Genomic DNA, 19,065 nt, shown 5'->3' with positions numbered 1-19,065 from the left:
AGCAAAGTAATTCAATACACATAAATTTTAAATTAAACATAACATGTGATATAAGTCTCCTGAGGCAGATGGCCATTTCTAATAGCTACTTGGGTAGTAGTAGCAACATGCCCAATATTCAAAACAGAGAAAGGCCCACTGTCAATTTACTTGTGTATACAAAATCAACTACGTCAGTGGGTCTGACACCAATTCCATATAGTAACCAAAATGTTGGGGGGAAAGGCATCAGAGCCCAAGGTTTAATTATCACAAGTCTCATCCATACAAGTGCTGACTTCAATCACTGGCCAAACGCCCCCCCCCCAAAAAAAAAAAATCAAACAAACCAAAAAGAACAACCCCAAAACAAACCAAGATCTGAACTTCATTAAATAGTGCTATAACTTGTGTTTCATTTGATCAAAATAAACGCTTATCTACTTCATTTATTTCCAAGTTTATCTTATACTTGATAAACTGCAATCTGAGAACGTCTATGCGGTTTTTATAAAATTACTATATAAAAATAATTAAAATGAAACTTCAAATTCAATAGTAAAGGAAGGAAAATTAAGAATATTTTTTTTATAGATAAAAGCTGATCATATGCTTGTTATTTCTAATCTTATCTTTAGGGTGAGTATCCCGACAGGACCCATTTCACCAACAGCTCCTCAGATGCAGGCTTCACATCTCACTTCTCAGTACTATGTGGAATTAGTGAGAGACCCACTGATGCATTTGATTTTGTAACATGCCCAATAAAACATCCTCTACTCACAGGACCAGATGCAATGGAAAAAGGTTGAGTCTACTTGGCCCTAAGATAGGAGAAAGAGCCATCCATTTATCATTTTAATTAATCAACTTCTGAATAAGATATACTTATTTAATCTTAAGTCGTGTGCAGATGTGCCATGATGCAGATGACTATCAACATATATTCTGATAAGAACATAAGAAGTTGCCTCCACTGGGTCAGACCAGAGGTCCATCGCGCCCAGCGGTCCGCTCCCGCGGCGGCCCATCACGTCCACGACCTGTGAAGTGGTTTCTGACTATTTCTGTAACCTACCTCCACTTCTATCTGTACCCCTCAATCCCCTTTTCTTTCAGGAACCTATCCAGACCCTCCTTGAACCCCTATAGCGTGCTCTGGCCTATCATTAACTTACAACTACAAAAAGGTTTCTTTTTCTGAAGTCTTTACTGTCTATTATCTTAAGAGACATGTTGATGAACTAAATATACAAACCATTTTATTGTAGAAGTGTAACAAGCCAATCTATCTAAATAACTTGTATATCTACTTAGGGACAGGCAGGGGACGTGAAGGTTTTATCAACTTAATTCTCCATCTCCACCTTCCAGCCAAAATTAGTCAGTGACCAGCAGCAGAACAAGGGTGGGCCTTGCAGGGTCCAGAATGAAAATGTCATACTTGCCGTTTTCGACACTGCTAGTATGACATTTCCATTTATATGTTCTTCAGTGTGCCAAAGCGTGAGATAGATGTACAAAAAAAAGCGGGATCTAGGAGATCCACAATCCAAAAGACATTGAAAGACAGTGGAGCCAAAAACTGTAATGTGCCTGGATAGAGGAAAACCAGAAATAAAAAGGCTAAAAATGGTCCGAGAAAACCAAACATTATATTAAACCCAGTCAGAAAGAGTTTGGTGAGCAGTTCTTCACGTGCACTTTAAGCTGTACAATTGCTCTGTATACATCCGATACACCTCTAGTTATTATGGACTCCTGAGGAAGTTCTGTTGTGGATCCTTGGTGTTTACTGTATACCCTTCACAAAAGAATACAGCCTTTTTTGTTTATCCTAAATGACACTTTTAATATAATCTTTGATTTTCTCAGAACTTCTTTTAGACCAATCTATTTCTATTGTTACTGTACTATTGATGTTGCATGTTTTAATCATACAAAATGACAGTAAACTAAAACCAATGTTATTAGAGCATTTTTTCTGTCTTCAGCTGCAAACATACTCTCTGCAATAACCCCCAAACTCTGCCCTCAGCCCAACTGTTTCACTAATAGAACTTCAGTCTATCAAACAGTTATAAACCAAACAAAAATGAGGTGTGCTTTAGCAGCCAATTGTAGACTGGTTCCTCAAAATGATTTCTTAACATCCGTTTTACTAGTTTTGAGAAAACCTAAGCTGGGTTCTTAGGAAGGGAGTCTAACCTAGAGCTGCAACCACCTCAAAAGATATCCATAATGAATATTCATCAACTGTTTCTGAACTGATATTGTCTAATTTGTGGAGCTTGGTTACCTTAGGTGCATAACGGATCCTGGTCTTGGGTCTCAGAGTAGTAGATGGCAGAAAAAATTGTCTTCTTAAAATACTATTTGCCCTGTGGTTAATAAAACTGGAATTTTCAGTCTAATGGCTCTGGGTGTCATCTGACCTCAAATTTAGAAATGGGATACTATACACTATGTATTGCACTATATGTATCTTCTATTTATAGCACAATGGTAAAACAGTAGGATTATCTAATTACCTATTTTTGTGTTTTAAGTTTTTTATTGATTTTTTCATATATCAACAAGTGTTATAAATTTTCCATACATTTATCTTAACAATACACTTGATATCTCTATAATGTATTTTATATAAACCATATTTTATATTATTTTTCTTATGAATTTATATAACATATATATTTTAATGATTTTATCAATTATTATTTAATTATGAACCCTTTTCCCTCCCTTTATCACATTAATTTCTCATAGGACTATCATTCATTCATTATGATATATTTTTTATAATGTATAATAAAGAGAATAAATTCTTTACCCCTTCCCTCCCTCCCTTCTTTAACCATTATCTTATTATGGGAAAAAATTAAAATCAGTCATTGCAAAAATCTGTTAATGGTCCCCAAATCTTCTTGAACTTATCCATATATCCTTTTTGTGTTGCAAATGTACGCTCCATCTTATATATATGGCAAACTGAGTTCCACCAAAAATTATAGTTCAATCTGTCATAATTTTTCCAATTATGTGTAATTTGCTGTACTGCTACACCAGTCAATATAAATAAAAGTTTATTGTTATTTGATGAAATTTGACTTCGAGTTCTCATTGCAGTACCAAACAAAATCATATCATATGTCAAGGCTATCGGATTTTCTAACATCCTATTAATTTGAGGCCAAATTGATTTCCAAAATATTAATATGAATGGACAATAGAATAAAAGATGATCTAATGTCCCTGCTTCAAGATGACAATGCCAACATCTATTAGACTTAGAGCTATCTATTCTATGTAAACGTGTAGGGGTCCATAAAGCTCTATGTAAAATAAAAAAACAAGTTTGTCTCATAGAAGCTGACAATGTGCATTTTAACCTCCAAGACCAAAGTCGTGGCCATTGAGATGCATTAATCTGATGCTTAATCTCAATGCTCCAAATATCTCTAAGACCATTTTTTTTCTTTTTATGTACGAATCCAGATATTAATTTATACCACATTGCGGCCTGGTGACCCATGGAATCTATCTGAAAACATAAGAATTCCATACTATGATAGTTATTAAGATTTTTCCATTCCATTCAGGCGCAGGATGCCCGTAGGAGCCACTGCCCGTGGCTTTGTGCACTGAATCGTTAGGAAGAGGGAGCTTGCTCGAAGATAACGCCGCATCGATCGCACCGTGGACCGGCGGTTGAAGAACACTGTTTTGGGCCTGATGCACATGTTGGCCCTGTGGACCGGCAGGAAATTTCTGTGGACCGGCACTGGTCCATGGACCGGTGGTTGAAGAACACTGGTCTAGGCCACCTGAAGTGTTTATAATACAAACACAGTGGCTCTACCATTCTGTTACATTTATGCTAGCCCTCCTACCAAACCTTCAGGAAATCAATTAAATCCTATCTCTTTGATAAATTTCTCTGACTCCTTTCCTGCCTTGTTGTATCTTTGAAATGCTTCCGGATAATTCTTGACTACTCTTGGCATGCTAATGTAATTTGAAAGTCTTTTTTTCTGTAACATCGCTGTCTGTACACAGTCTCTTCCTCTGTAAACCGCTCTGAACTGCTTGTGGTATTGCGGTATACAAAAATAAAGTTATTATGATAACTGGTAGAGTTTGAACAAAAAACGTAGTGCCTGTTGAGTTTTCTTAACGCCCTCTGTGATCCTAAGCAAGTCACTTCCTCTCCCTCTGCCCTACTTTCAACTACATGTTCTTTACATCTGGATATTTAATCTTCTACCAGCTTGTGTACACTAATAACTCTGGGTAAGAGTATTAAAGCTCAGGGAAATACAAGAAATTAAACTCACTGTAGATTTCCAATTTAACATTTCAGTGCAAAAGCCGAGCTCAACAGCTACAACTGTTCCTCTTGTCAAAATACAGGCACTAAAGAGTGTTTTATGTAGAGCATGCATTTATCAAAATCTCACGTCACAAGGCAACAAAAATGAGATGTTCTTACGTTCCTCTGAATGGTACTTTAATTATTATTATATTCAGACATTGCTGCTGGCTCTGCACCTTGCTGGATCAACTCACCAGAGCTTGTTGTAGGTTTCCAGGCATTCTGGCTTTACGTTATGAACTGAAAGAACAATTCAGTCATTACATAAACATAAAGACAATCCAAAATTAGAAATATACACATATACACAAAATACAAATAATTACATTGGATTTTGTATAGGCTGCTGGTTTCCTTTTTGGACAGTAGATTAGCGTGCGCATCTTTTCTGGGATCGACCTTCCGAACAAACAATGACTTTAACCAGCTGTCTTCTCTGGCTTTTTGAGTTGATGAGGACAGTCCTCTGTGCATTAAATGACAGTTCAGTACAGTCATTATCAGCTCCCTCATGTTTAACAGTGGGGTCCCTTTTACTAAGCTAAGTCTTTCCCATGTGATAAGGACATTTATACCATGACCATAAAATCCTCAATGTATTTTTTTTTTTTTTAATTAATGGCAATGCACTAATGCTGCCTTTAGTATATGGTAATTTATTTAAAAATTAATGCACTACCACTTACTAACACATTTTGTAGGTAGTAAGATCTCTTGTGATATCCATGTGCTATTACAGTGGTGTGCAAAAGTCTGGAACCACTTATTCAATTTCCGACCTTTTATTTTAATTTCTTTGTTGACCCAATAGATTGGTCTGTGTGACGCATTATAAGGGATACATTTGGCTATTAGAATCAACTTTTTAAGATCACTTGTTTCTAATTTTACAATTTTGTTGATACTGCAACATAGATATAACTTTTACAGATTATGCTTCAAAACTGGATTGAGACTGTCCAATCGACATACATTATTTCTGACCAATCAGGAGGCTGCTTTTATCAGCTAATTACAGACCAGACATCTGGGTAACAGGGCAGCTATAAGACGCGCAGGCTTTGGGTTTCATACACTTTCTGCATCAACCACGAACAAGACTCGGAATCTGATGTTGGAGGAGGGTGTTTGTGTGTCAATGATGAGCGAGGAAGGATATTTGTGCTGCCAGATTGCCAGCAAAGTTGGCTGCAGTCACAGTGTGGTAGTAAAGATTGTACAAAAGACATAACAGGTTCAAGTGGTCCAGTTGTCTACTTGAATCAACATCACTGTGCACGCTTGACACATTTCATCGACCAATCACAAGCTGACCTCACCTCAGCTAATACATAAGTGGCCATACAAGGGTCATGTCAGTGTCAGCTGATCAACAGAACGTCACCAGTGCCTGCAGTTTGGTTTGCGGGGCTGCAAAACACACAACAAAAGCCACTGATGAATGACATCCAAACTCAACTGGATCGAGTGGGTGCGGAAGCACTCAAGCTGGACATGTGAAATGTGAAGCAATGAAAGCATCTTCTGCCTGTTTGGTAACCAGGCTCACACCTACACGAGGAGGGTTTCCTGGAGAGTTCAAGTCTGAGTGACTCAACCTCACTGTGAAGCATCCTTTGAAGGTCATGGTTTGGGGCTGCATGGCTGCTAGTGGCGTTGGATATCTGCACATCATCGATAGAATCAACAGGACCAAGTACATCACAGTACTGCAAAAGTGCATGGTGCCATCAGTTGTTTCCAGGCCAGTTCCTGTTCCAAGATAACAATGCACCTTGCCATTGCTCCAAACAGATGATCATCAAGAAGCATCACAACATCAAGTCAATCGACTGGCCTGCCCAATCTCCAGATCTGAATCCGATTGAGAACTTATGGCAAAAGGTGGCCTGGGAGATATCCAAGAGACATCCAACATCAAAACGTGAGCCGATTGAGTTACTTATTGCATTCTGGAACCACATTGTCATCCAAGATCACCTCATCAGATTGGTTCACTCAATGCTGACATGGTGCAGAAAGGTGATCAAGAAAAGAGGGTGGACCACCAAATACTGAGCCATCACTGACACACAAGGCCACTTACGTGAATATGAAGGATAGATAACACTTGTTATTTACTTTTTTGGCCAGCGAAGTACATTACTTGATTTATGCAGAAAAACAATTAACATGGCAACTTTAACAACAAAAAAAACCCTCCAAAATTCTAATAGCCAAATGTAATACGGTACACAGAAATTTATTCGGTCAACACAAATAATTAAAAGGTCAAAGTTGAAAGAATGCAAAATTCACAAATGATTCTAGACTTTTGCACTCCACTGTACCTCATATGTTAACTAGCTAGCATGTGGTAAAGTAGATGAACTAGCCAGTTAGTGCAGGAATGCCCACTCAAAAAAAAAAAAAAATTAGAAAAATTATTTAGCTTGTGGTTAGCATGCAGTTAGCATACTCAGTTTCCAAGTTACAACAGGATGCTAAGTGCATCTCGTGGTACTCCATTTCTTGCTAATGTGTAACACAGCTTAGTAAAAGGCCCCCAATACTATTTTCAGTAAATAATGCACATTCCTTTCCTTTTAAAATCATCTAATTCCTTTGAATTTCCCAAGAAATGCTCCTTCATAAATACAAAATCATATCAGAAATACCTATTACAGCCATAACATTTATTTAAATCAGCGGTTCTCAATTCAACCTTAGGAGTTATACCCAGAGAGATTTTCAGGAAATCCATAAACTCTCATACATATTCATTGCCTGTTTTCATTTTAGCTGTCTTTCTTCTGTTCCTTTCTTGGGATTGATGCTTTTACTTTGTTTTAAAGAATGTCAAGGTTGGCGATGTTAAGCTAACAGTGACCCCTGATGCAGGCGAACTGATACACCGAAACACAGTGCTGTGTCATAAGAACATAAGAATTGCCTCTGCTAGGTCAGAACAGTGGTCCATCATGCTCAGCAGTCCACTCACATGGTGGCCCTCTGGTCAAAGACCAGCGCCCCAAGACTAGCCCTCATTGCGTACGTTCCCGTTCAGCGGAAACTTGTCTAACTTTGCCTTGAATCCCTGGAGGGTGTTTTCCCCTATGACAGACTCCAGAAGAGCGTTCCAGTTTTCCACCACTCTCTGGGTGAAGAATTTCCTTATGTTTGTACGGAATCTAACCCCTTTCAATTGTAGAGAGTGCCCTCTCATTCTCTCTACCTTGGAGAGGGGGAACAACCTGACCTTATCTACTAAATCTATTCCCTTCAGTATCTTGAATGTTTCAGTCATGTCCCATCTCAATCTCCTCTGTTCGAGGGAGAAGAGGCCGAGTTTCTCTAATCTTTCGCTGTACGGCAACTCTTCCAGCCCCTTAACCATCTTAGTCGCTCTTCTCTGGACCCTCTCGAGTAGTACCGCGTCCTCCTTCTTCGGGTCTGCATTTACTGTATGTTTCTTTTGGTTTAGAAATAAACATCATTGATTTTAACTGGCTGGCTCTAGTGGAAAGCTTTTTGTCCCATCCCACTGTTTTCTTTGCTTGAACTTTTGTGGGTTTGTTTTCTGTTGGACTTTTTGTAGCATCTGTATCCAAAAAACCAACTGGGTTGGAAAAGGTTTGATCAAATTCCTGGAGGAAAATAGCATGGAATCCTGCTCTTTGGCCACTGTTGGAAAAGGATACTGGACTAGAACTTCTGCCCGCCATGAGTCAAGTATACATTTTATCATCTTCCTAGTGCCCTTTACTACTTAGTAGGATTTTTTTCTTTCTATTTTTTCTTTTCTCAGGCTTATTATGTTTTCTGTAGCAGTGGAGAATAACAGCATCACATCACTGCCTATGGGCTCCTTTTACTAAGGTGCACTAGCGTTTTTTTAATGCACGCACGAAATTACTGCACGGTACGCTTCTAGAATAACACCACATCAATGCTGGCGTTAAGGTCTAGCACACGTGGCAATTTAGCACTCTCTATTCCACGCGTTAAGGCCCTAATGCACCTTAGTAGTAAAAGGAGCCCTATGTCTTTTGGCCTATGCTACGCTTATTTCCTTTTGCCTTCTTATTCCTTTTAGTTAATGTATTATATTAGGCTTAGTTTGCAAGAGTGATTTTAGGTTCCAGGATATTTCTTGGAATATTGGGAATGAGGTTTGTTTTATTTCTTTATTTTTGTTACTGTACTTTCAGTGTTAATGAACAATAGCTTTGTTAATTTATTCCCCTAGAGGGGTAGCTACCTAACAGGATAGATCTATTAAACATCAAATGTACTATTGCTGTAAGAATTTTTTCAGATATTTCTATGCTTAATGCTTTTTGTTTGTTTTCTTTTACTTTGATGTATTATTATTATGCACATGTTTATCGTGAGTCCTATTGAAGCTGGTGTCATATTAGATTAAGGGTGGTAGTGATTTCTCAATTTTACTAAGCTTGATTTCTGATTAATGGCCCTTCCTCTCCTCCTGGATGTGGACGATGTTGTGACAACAACTACAAACCCTTATCTATACCTTGATCTAGAGGGGGGAAGCCTCCTACGCGTAGGCTTCCAGAGGGGAATTTTAGAGGGTTATGAGGACGAATCAGAGGAGAATCGGGAGTAAGACCTGCATGAAAATGTAGGAGGAAGAAGACACAAGCATAAGACCAGCATATATTGTAGGTGAAGACCCCTGAGAACCACAAATAGTTATATTTCTAAGAGAGAGATTGTGCATATGAATTCAAACTTCTAAGCAGTCATTTTCCTCTCTGCCAGTAAGAGAGAGATTCACTTTTGCTCCAGAAACCAGCAGTCAGATCTCCTGACTGTGGCATCACTGTTTTGGGACTTTTCAGAACAGTCCTCCTAAGAAGTGCTAGCAAAGGACAGTGTAACTCAGGAAGGTGGGGCTTTCTCTCTAGAAGTTAATAGCGTTAGTATTGGGAATGCAGTTTTGGCACCAGGTGGCACCACGCTTCAGTATGGCTCCATGAGAAGTGTATAGACCATTCAGCCAATAAAAATGACATATGTGACAAACCAATGAGAAGTGAGTAACTAGGATGTACCCTAGGCTACTGAAATAATGTATATAAGTGACATGTTGGATGGCATAAGAGTAGAAGGAGGAGAGAAGAGCTTGCTATTTTGTATGTATGCTATCCTTTGTAGCCAATATGCTGTACTTTGCTATTTCATGTGAGTTGCCTTTTGCTTATTACTAATAAACCTATCTTATAACAGCTATTTGGTTTATAGCGAGAAGTTGTCTGTTTATGGTAAGATTTCACAGCATCTTATCATAGGCCAGTCCATAGTTCCATCTGAAGAAACATCTGCTAAAGTCATTAAATAACAGAGTAGAATCAGCAGCAATATCTTTAGACTAGCCTTCCCTTTAGACTGGACGGTCGGAATTCCTGTGCATTGTCTGCATGTGAACTTATCTGATATGTCTAAATGATCTTTCCTTTTTCAATGGAATTCTTTTATGACTATTATATTATTTTGTAAACCGCTTTGTTCTTATTTGTAGTTTAAGCAAGAGTTTTAATAAACATTCTTGTGTTACCCTTCTGTTGAAATTGCTTCTTGTGCATTATTCCTACCTTTTTGCTATTTTGAAAGTCTATCATATTTTCCCTGCTCTTCCAGTTCTCTATGGAACACAAAGTGTCATGTCACAGTATATTTCATGCAGACCCTGCAACATTTGGGGAATCCTTTGTTGAACCTCTTAGAATCAGGATGATTAAGGTAGTGATGAGCTGAATCTAATTCCAACAACAAATAATATTAAACGAGTTGATGAAGGTATGTATAATCTGTATGTATGCACGCAGTGTTTCATTACATTTATTGGCTAGTTTAAGATCTGGATCAGGTTTCTTGCAATACATATGTTATGGAATATTCTGTGCATGAAAATATTTCAACATGATCCCATAACTTCAGAGCAAAACAAAATCCCAAACAACTTAAATATATGTCTTGAGTTAGCTCATCCGATGCCCTCTGCTCACCACCCTAACCACCAGTTTAACCAACCCCCCCAGTTTGTCTGTCTTAAGCGTTAGCTCATCCGATGCCCTCTGCTCACCACCCTAGCCACCAGTTTAACCAATCCCCCCAGTTTATCTGTCTTGAGTTAGCTCATCCGATGCCCTCTGCTCACCACCCTAACCACCAGTTTAACCAACCCCCCCCCCCCCAGTTTGTCTGTCTTGAGTTAGCTCATCCGATGCCCTCTGCTCACCACCCTAGCCACCAGTTTAACCAATCCCCCCAGTTTATGTCTCGAGTTAGCTCATCCGATGCCCTCTGCTCACCACCCTAACCACCAGTTTAACCAACCCCCCCCCCCCCAGTTTGTCTGTCTTGAGTTAGCTCATCCGATGCCCTCTGCTCACCACCCTAGCCACCAGTTTAACCAATCCCCCCAGTTTATCTGTCTTGAGTTAGCTCATCCGATGCCCTCTGCTCACCACCCTAACCACCAGTTTAACCAACCCCCCCCCCCCAGTTTATCTGTCTTGAGTTAGCTCATCCGATGCCCTCTGCTCACCACCCTAACCACCAGTTTAACCAACCCCCCCCCCCCAGTTTATCTGTCTTGAGTTAGCTCATCCGATGCCCTCTGCTCACCCCCCTAACCACCAGTTTAACCAACCCCCCCCCCCCCAGTTTATCTGTCTTGAGTTAGCTCATCCGATGCCCTAGCCACCAGTTTAACCAATCCCCCCAGTTTATCTGTCTTGAGTGTTAGCTCATCCGAGCAGGGACTGTCTCTGTACAGCGCTGCCCACGCCTAGTAGCGCTCTAGGTATCATTAATAGCAGCAGGAGGGTCAACAGACCACCCGCGTCATTTCGACATCCAGGATAGGGAAGGCTGCGCCCAAGGAGCCGGCACCCCCCCCCCCCGGTGACCTTCAGACGAACGACACCGCTCACAATCCCTCTCCTTGGGCCGCCGCGGCCCTGACCCCCATCTCCTCCCGTCTATAGTCGGCAGGCGCCGAGCCCCCGCCGCAAACGGGACCGCAGCCAGCGAGCGGTTCTCCGCGCCCGCCCCTCGCTGACCTCGAGAGTAAGGTCCGGTGCCCGGCCGCCACCGCCGCCCTGCTGAGCCCCGTCCCCGCCGTCTGCAGCGCTCCCGACGCCATCTTGCTTCGGGCGGACGAGCGAGCAATTGGCTCAAGCCGAAGCCGCAGCCCCAGCCTCCGGCCGCTAGAGGGGCGCCCGAGTTTCCTCCCCTATTTGCTAGTATAGATCCTAATTAGGAACTCGATAGTAACCACTAAGGTACTGGGGATTGGAAAGCGAGACAGAGGTGCTGGTGACGTCACCGGAAGTTAGCTGTGGAGAGCGGAAATGATCGCTTCTATGCGAGGTGACCCAGGCAGGGGAAAGCGTGGTTGCGACTTGGTTTTGGGCGTGAGGGAACATTGGGCGTTGCAGTTTTTCGAGGGTAAGATAGAAGACCGTGGATAATGTCTAAGTGTTAAGACAATGGCTTATTTTATTAGGGAGAGGGCGGGAAGGTGGATAAGAAAAGTAGAGCTACCTCATTCAACCCAAGCAGTAGGGTTAATTGTCTCTCTTTCTAATAGTCAACAACAACACACTCCTAATTTGCCAAACAAATCCTAAACTAGAAAAAACAAGGAAGGCAACCAAGTCACATCAAGGTCTGTGAGGGGGAAGCTCAAAGTGCCTAACTTGGCTCACAACTTGCAAACCAAATATAGTGTAATATGTCAAAGAACATGTCACATTATATCTCTCTTTCTAATAGAGCAGAGTGTCCAAAGGGAAGGGGTAAAACGCGGATCTCAACCGCCAACGTTTCAGATGTCATGTCTGCAGGTCCGCCTTTTAAGAAGGTAGCCTAGAAGTTAGGGTAGCTGTCTTGGGGCCCTGCTGATCTGGGCTCCAGACCGGGTTGAGCCTGCCGCAGCTCTGGGGTAAAATGCAGGCCTCCCTTAGCTCCTCAAATTAATTAGTATTAATGCGACTTCAGCACGGATCCGTGGGGGTCAGAGATGGCAACAGTTACAGCTGTGCAATGAGAGGCTCAAACACAGACCTGCAGACACGAAACCCGAAGCCTCAGCTGTCAATCAATGAAGATCTTTAAGGACGTGCAGTTAAGATCCACCAGGTCCGCGTTTTACCCCCTTCCCGTCTCCAAATCCTACCGCTGTTCCTTGTGACTTTAGGCAAGTCATTTAATCTTCCATTGTCTGAAGTACAGGCTTTTATATTTTAAGATCTCAGGGGACAGGAAATAACTCGCCCTGCGTTAAGGTACATTATATGCCTCCCCCAGACAGCAATGAGTATCTAGAAGTGTCACTTCTTGAAAAGAAAGCAATGTTCTTAAGGACAAAGCTTTGCTTTTTTTTTTTTTTTTTTTCCTTGACCGTGAATAGAGTAGGGTTAATTCTCTCATGTTATGTAATTGTATTTATTTAATTCATTTTCTATCCTGGACTCTCCGAGCTCAGAACGGGTTACAGGTTAACATATACAGTATAGTCAAATGGGTTACAATTTGACATACTTACATAATATATAGAACTTGTGGCAAATGAGCTGATCTAGTAATGGAAGGCAGGTTAGCTAGTAAAAGACATAGGAAACCAGAGAGCAGTTTGGAACAAAACAAAATTTAAAACATAGTAAAGATGTGAAAATATTGGTGAAACTGAAAGGAAAGCACAATTTAAAGAAATCTGGTATAGCAAAGTGGTCAGCCTTCACATGAAAAAGTGTACCTGATAATGATGTGATTATATTGATCCAAAGAGGGTGCAGTGAACCAAGTTAGTCTCCATGAGACATCTTGTCTTATTAGATGGTTAGCTTTAAACATATGGTATAAATTAGTCAATGAAAGGTATCATGTCCTGGAGAGAATCCAGCTTGCTTTTATGCCCAAAGGAGTAACTCTTTTTAATTGAGTAAGTGATAGAGGCTAACTACCAATAGGCAGATGTGAAAAGATGGGGATATGATGAAAATACTAAGGGCTAGATGCACTAAAGTCAGTGATCATCACTAAGCCTGTTTTCACAGCTTTAGCAATGATCGTTGTTATCTACCCAATACACAAAACAGCCCACTGTGTTTTTGCCCCTCAATTGCTCGTTTTCCGATCTGGCCATGCAAATTAGCTAAAACCCCAGGCAAAATAGCCAGGCAATTGATGCACTAACATTGATTGGCTATTCCAAATGGGGTTTTAGCGATCGTAAAAACTGATTTGCCTAGACCTGTTGGTAACTGTGTTACCAATAGGTCTGCCTATTTTTTTCCAATGGCACAGATATTTTGCATGTATTGCACCTACAAAATATCTGTCCCATTAAAAAAAAAAATAAAAAAGTCCCCCACCACTGATGGCTGCCCTCCCCAATGACCCCTGATAAACGTGTGCCCCCCACCAAGCCAGGCACCCCGAGCCACGATTCAAACCCCCCCCCCACCCCCCGGAACCCAAAACAAATGGCTGGAGGGATGCTCAAACCCTCCTGCCACGCAGAACATTCCTGTGCTCTGCCCCCCCCCCCCCAAAAAAAAAAAATAATAATGGCAGGAGGCAGGCCCACTCCCTCCTGCCACCAGAACCCCCCCCCCCCGAACCTCCTAAAAATGACAGGAGGGATGCCTCCTAAACCTCTCCTGTACCTTTTTAAAATGTTGGAAGCAGGAAGCCCCTCAGGCTCTTTCTTTGGGCCCACGTGTCTAAATGCCTTTCCGGTGCATCACAGAGGGAGGTGCCTAAAGCCTAATTGGCCTTAGGTGTCTGAGCCAATCAGAGCCTTTGTCCCCTCACTGTGCATCACATGATGTACCGGGGAGGGGATAGGCCCATCATTTAGACAGGCAGGCCCGAAGCAAGAGCTAGAGAGCGGACTTCCTACTTCCAATGTTTTAAAAGGTGTGTGTGTGGGGGGGGGGGAGGTCCAATGGTAGGAGGGAGTGGGCATACCTCCTGCCATTTTGGGGGTTTTCGGGGGGCAGTAGCTCCAGGGTGCCTGGGGAAGGGGCATGGCATGGGGGTGTTCTGCTTGGCAGGAGATATTGGGCACATATCTCCTGCCATTTTTTTTTTTTTTTGGTCTGGGGGGGATTTGTTTTTTATTAATGGGACAGATTGTGTATGTGTAACACACACATCAGTGCCATTAAAAAAAGAAGCCCTAACAGTAGTGACGGGAGGTTGTTTTCCGTGTCACTGCTGTTAGGGCTCTACACATGTGTCAATCGCTCACTAAGCGATTGATGGGTTGCGTTTGCATGCAAATCATTTGCATGGAAACTTGATAGCACATCGATCGCTACTGAAGAATCGGCCAACAGCAATCAAGCCAGTATCTTTAGTGCATCTAGCCTTAAGTCTCTAAAATAAGAACATAAGAATAGCCTTACTCGGTCCATCTAACCTAGTAGCCCGTCTTCATGGTGTCCAATCCAGATCACAATTACCTGGCAAAAATCCAAATAGCAGCAACATTCCAGGCTACCGATCCAGGGCAAGCAGTGGTTTCGCCCGTGTAGGGGTTAGGGAATATTGATCGTATAGTAAGTTCAGTAAATGCGTATTTTTGTATAGCATATATTTGCAAGGGGAGCATGGCAGAGCCTGGGTGGGACTCACTTAGAAGGCACCTGAAATTACACCCAACTCTATGCCTGGTGCAAGTGGTTGCATCTAAATACAAATACCACAAGTGAACTAATATAGCAATCACAATTCTTCATTCACATTATTATTTTTGTAATATGTAGCTATTTTTAGCTTTTAAAATAACTACAATTTTGCTTGGTATCCAGTTTCCAAGTGACTGCAGTCAAGATGTCGGTGATACGTTCAGCTGTCCATGCAAAATGGATTGTAGGAAGAGTTATAGGCACAAAGATGCAGAAGACTGCTAAAGTACGAGTCACTAGGCTTATACTGGACCGTTACGTACTTAAGGTGAGGAGAAAGATTTTATTTTTACAGGAGACTTAATCTTCTGAACTTTAAGGACCTTCTGTAGTGGTTTGTATGCGCCAAGGTAAGCTTGATAGGGGTGAATTTGAAGAGAATGGGGGAAAGGAGTTGCATAATAGGGTAGTAATCCTCATATTACATATTGTACAGGTTCTCTATCTCTGCCAGATGCTGAGAAGGGACTCTTCTCAGCCCATGTCTCTGATCTTTTACTTAGATCTTAGTCTAAAGCAGCCAAAGAGGATTGGGAATCACTTTCCCTAATTCTTGTGTTTTTGCTCCGATTTACCCTTTCCCTCACACTTCCTGTTTTGAAGACATGAACTGTTTGAGTAACTAGGGTATAACTCTTCTCCAAAGATGACAACAGATCCCCTAATGTCAAGAGGCATTTCTAAAATTTTAAATGCAATTGCTTGCTTTCTCCTCTAAGGCAATGGCTCTTAACCCAGAATGATTTTCAGGATATCCACAGACTGCACAAAATGGATACCTGTGCTGCTTTCCTCTTTGCAGATCTGTTTGAAACATATTTTATTGTAGATATCCTAAAAATCAGGCTAGCTGGATATTCCCCAAGGAGTGGATTGAGAACTCCACTCTTTCTATAGCAACATACATATTTTCTGTATATGCAAAAGCCAGCTAACCCTGTAATTATTTTAGATCAAGCTGGTACATTGTTTCTCTCTGTAATTTTTACATTTTAGTTTTGTGCTGTATATTGAACTCTAGTGAATGCTAACATCTTAGTCTAATATATTTTGTTTTCTTCCAATAGTTTTATAACAGACGGAAAACCTACTTTGCCCATGATGCCCTAGAGCAATGTAGAGTTGGAGATGTTGTTCTTCTGAAAGCATTACCTGAGAAAAGGAGCAAACATGTGAAGCATGAACTAGCTGAGATTGTATACAAACTTGGAAATGTCATAGACCCAATGACTGGAAAGCCTTGTGCAGGAAGTAAAATAAGAGATGAGCTAACAGACTCAGACACCCTATGTCTAACTGAAAAACTCCAAGGGCTGGACCTCACCACACCCAAGCACCAGGAAGAGGGAGAGAAATCTGTGCTTTGAAGAACTTAACAAATCAATGCTATTTCAGTGGCTGAAGTTTGTACTGAATGTTTGTGTGCGGTAGTAAACTATTTAGACTTAAGCAAAGCTAGTAAGGGAGACTAATGTATAATTTAAATGGTAATTTTTCTACTTTGTAAAAAGAAATAATTATATTGAGGATGAGTACTAGCTAGATGCTCCTTGCAAATGTTAAGAATTCCCTTGCCAGTGGTTTTTGAGTATGTGCAATGTACTCGTATTTTGAGTGGTCCTAGGTTTCTGTGTTCAGATAACAGGTGGGTGTTCTTATTTGTTCCAGTGTAGTTAGCTACAGTCATAGCAAAATCTGGATTGCTTCAAGTTGTTATCCTATAAGCAAGGATGTCTCTTCTGGTGATGACCTTATGCCAATTTAGCAATGCAGAACCATGTAAAGGTTCGTATTTAAGTAAAGCTGAGAAAATTAGCCTGTCAGCGCTGATGAAATATGTGTTTAATCTGAGCTGATCTATACAGTCTTGGCCTATACTAAGACTACTATGATGAAGCCAACGAGTTCCATTGATGATTGATTGTGGTAGTGATGGGAAGTAGTAATTTCATTTAGAAGTGTTCTCTTCACTTTGATTGAAGCTGGACGGTATCGCAGGAAGGGAATTGTAAAAATATCTCTATTTACGAGAGATGTGAGGTGGAGTGGAAAGGAAGCCTGATACTTCAGTGGGTTGAGAACTGGGGCATCTGGGTTTAATTCCCACTGCGATTCTTGGAAGTCACTTAATTCTCCATTGCAACAGGTCTAAAAACTTAAAATTATGAATCCACTAGGGACAGAGAACATACCTGCACATAATCTAAACCACTTTGGTTGTACCACAGAAAGGTAGTATATTAAATCCATTACACTCTAGATTGTGGGTCCTCAAACTCAAATTCTGCAGGCCCACAGCCAGGTCTAGTTTTCAGAATAACCACAATCTTGAAATGTAGTTGGTGCCTTTGACCAAGCATAGGCAAATGTAGTTGCTGCATAGTCAGATAGCGACTTGTTTCACCTCATGCCGTCAGTGCTCTGATTTTTCAATTCACAGTTTTCTGGATGCTTTTTAGCATATTTGTGGTATAATTGACAGGAGATTATTCATAATCAAAACACAAACCGTGTCAGGTCCATACCACACCTTTTTACTGTGTGTTATATGGCATTGTCAATAGACCCTTCCATCATAATATATGCTGCATATAGAACAATGGAAGGGTTAGGCACCAAATGCTGCTTTTGATCTATCAAACCCACTGCTTCAGGGGCGAGATGTATCAAAAGACCTGCATTTGTTTGTATTTGTGTAGACCTTTTATTAGTAAACCTTTACAGCAAGATGTTAGTTTTCCATCTTTTCTGTGGAACGATTTGGTAACTGACTGTGTGGACATTCTAAAAACCAGCCCTGTTTGCATGTTTTAATATTAATCCTGGTTGGGCAATTGCATTACTGGAGCCACGCTGTCTTAGGTGTATTTTGAAAACAAATTAAGTCGGCATTATTTGATAAATTTATTTCTTAAAATGTGAATATTGTAGTTATAATAAAATGATATTGAGTATATTTACGTAAATTGTTGTATTTTACTTATCTGTAAATTGTTGATTGTCCAGTCTTCTTCCTTGTAAACCGCCAAGAAGTCATTTGATTATGGCAGTATAGAAGAATAAAGTTATGTTATGTATGTAGAGCTTCATGTGGAAGGTATTCTAACTAAAAGATGCATGGGGTAATCTAGCAAAAGACTAAGTCACCCATAGAATTTATTTCCCTTAGCATTCCAGGAGGATATGGAGGAGGACTTAGAATCCTATGGAAAATAAATACAGTGATGTGCACTTAATTGGTTTTATTCTAAGTGTGCCTCGTTGTTATAAACTTATCCTTTTTGTTTGGCATGTGCCATTTCTGCAATTGGTAAGCGCCATGAGTGGTCCAACATTCAGAGGGTATAATTGTCTCAAATCCACAGGGATCTGTATACCCAAATAAGTCAAAGAATCGGACACCCACTTTAATGGAAACTCCTCCTTCTATTTACAAGGAATATCCATGGTCATGGGCAACACCATGGATTTTTGTGAGTTAAGAGCCAATCCAGAATACATACTATACTTATTCAAGCGTTCTAGGGTCTGAATTAAAGATGGCTGAGGGTCTGCCAGAGTTAACAACATATTGTCTGCAAACGCCAACTCTGGCAGATCCCTCAAATCGTCGTCCCGCTGGAGAGTACGTAAAGTATGACGATTTGACGACGATTTGAGGGATCTGCCAGAGGGACAATCTCAGTTGGCGTTTGCAGACAATATGTTGTCCAAATACAGCAAGAACAAGAGGGGTGAGAGGGGATTGCAGGGAGAGAATCTTTGAGGCTATACTGGGATTAGTGAGAGCTAAGAGGCATGAGTGAGGACAGGTTCCAGAGGTACCCTGCTTGTCAGCAGCTAGGCCATAGCATGTTGGGAGGCTGAAAATTTTGTAGAATTTCTGAGACAGCAGCACCTTCTGCCCTGTTGGCTTCCAGTGTCGCGCAGGCCTCAGACACTTTGGTCAGTTCAAATTTGGATCCTGCACCACTGATGCCAGCAGTCCCGATTTTGGCAGGAACTACC

The 19,065-nt window shown here is 41.0% G+C and overlaps 2 protein-coding genes across 3 annotated transcripts in view; one reads left to right on the top strand and one right to left on the bottom strand.

Moving 5' to 3' along the window:
* The window catches only part of NIPSNAP2 (nipsnap homolog 2), a 34,309-nt gene extending 22,715 nt beyond the window's left edge, over positions 1-11,594 (bottom strand). The window contains exons 1-3 of the mRNA XM_033921199.1: positions 11,422-11,594; positions 4,678-4,817; positions 4,546-4,591 (exon numbers count right to left, since the gene is read on the bottom strand). Of these exons, the coding sequence (XP_033777090.1) occupies positions 4,546-4,591; positions 4,678-4,817; positions 11,422-11,504 (269 nt within the window). The 5' untranslated portion in view covers positions 11,505-11,594. The remainder of the gene's footprint in view (positions 1-4,545; positions 4,592-4,677; positions 4,818-11,421) is intronic.
* On the top strand, positions 11,584-18,140 carry MRPS17 (mitochondrial ribosomal protein S17). Of its 2 annotated transcripts, none has more exons than XM_033921201.1 (3): positions 11,584-11,731; positions 15,181-15,325; positions 16,125-18,140. In XM_033921201.1, exons 2-3 carry the CDS (start codon positions 15,203-15,205, stop codon positions 16,422-16,424), a joined length of 423 nt encoding a protein of 140 aa, XP_033777092.1. In that variant the 5' UTR covers positions 11,584-11,731; positions 15,181-15,202; the 3' UTR covers positions 16,425-18,140. The 2 variants fall into 2 exon arrangements, with proteins under 2 accessions (XP_033777092.1, XP_033777091.1); XM_033921200.1 differs by having other exon boundaries at positions 11,653-11,809.
* The last annotated feature ends 925 nt before the right edge of the window (positions 18,141-19,065 follow it).

The sequence above is a fragment of the Geotrypetes seraphini genome, chromosome 15 (genome assembly GCF_902459505.1).
Source record: "Geotrypetes seraphini chromosome 15, aGeoSer1.1, whole genome shotgun sequence".
Taxonomy (NCBI): Eukaryota; Metazoa; Chordata; class Amphibia; order Gymnophiona; family Dermophiidae; genus Geotrypetes; species Geotrypetes seraphini.
This window is presented reverse-complemented; position numbering and strand designations above follow the sequence as displayed.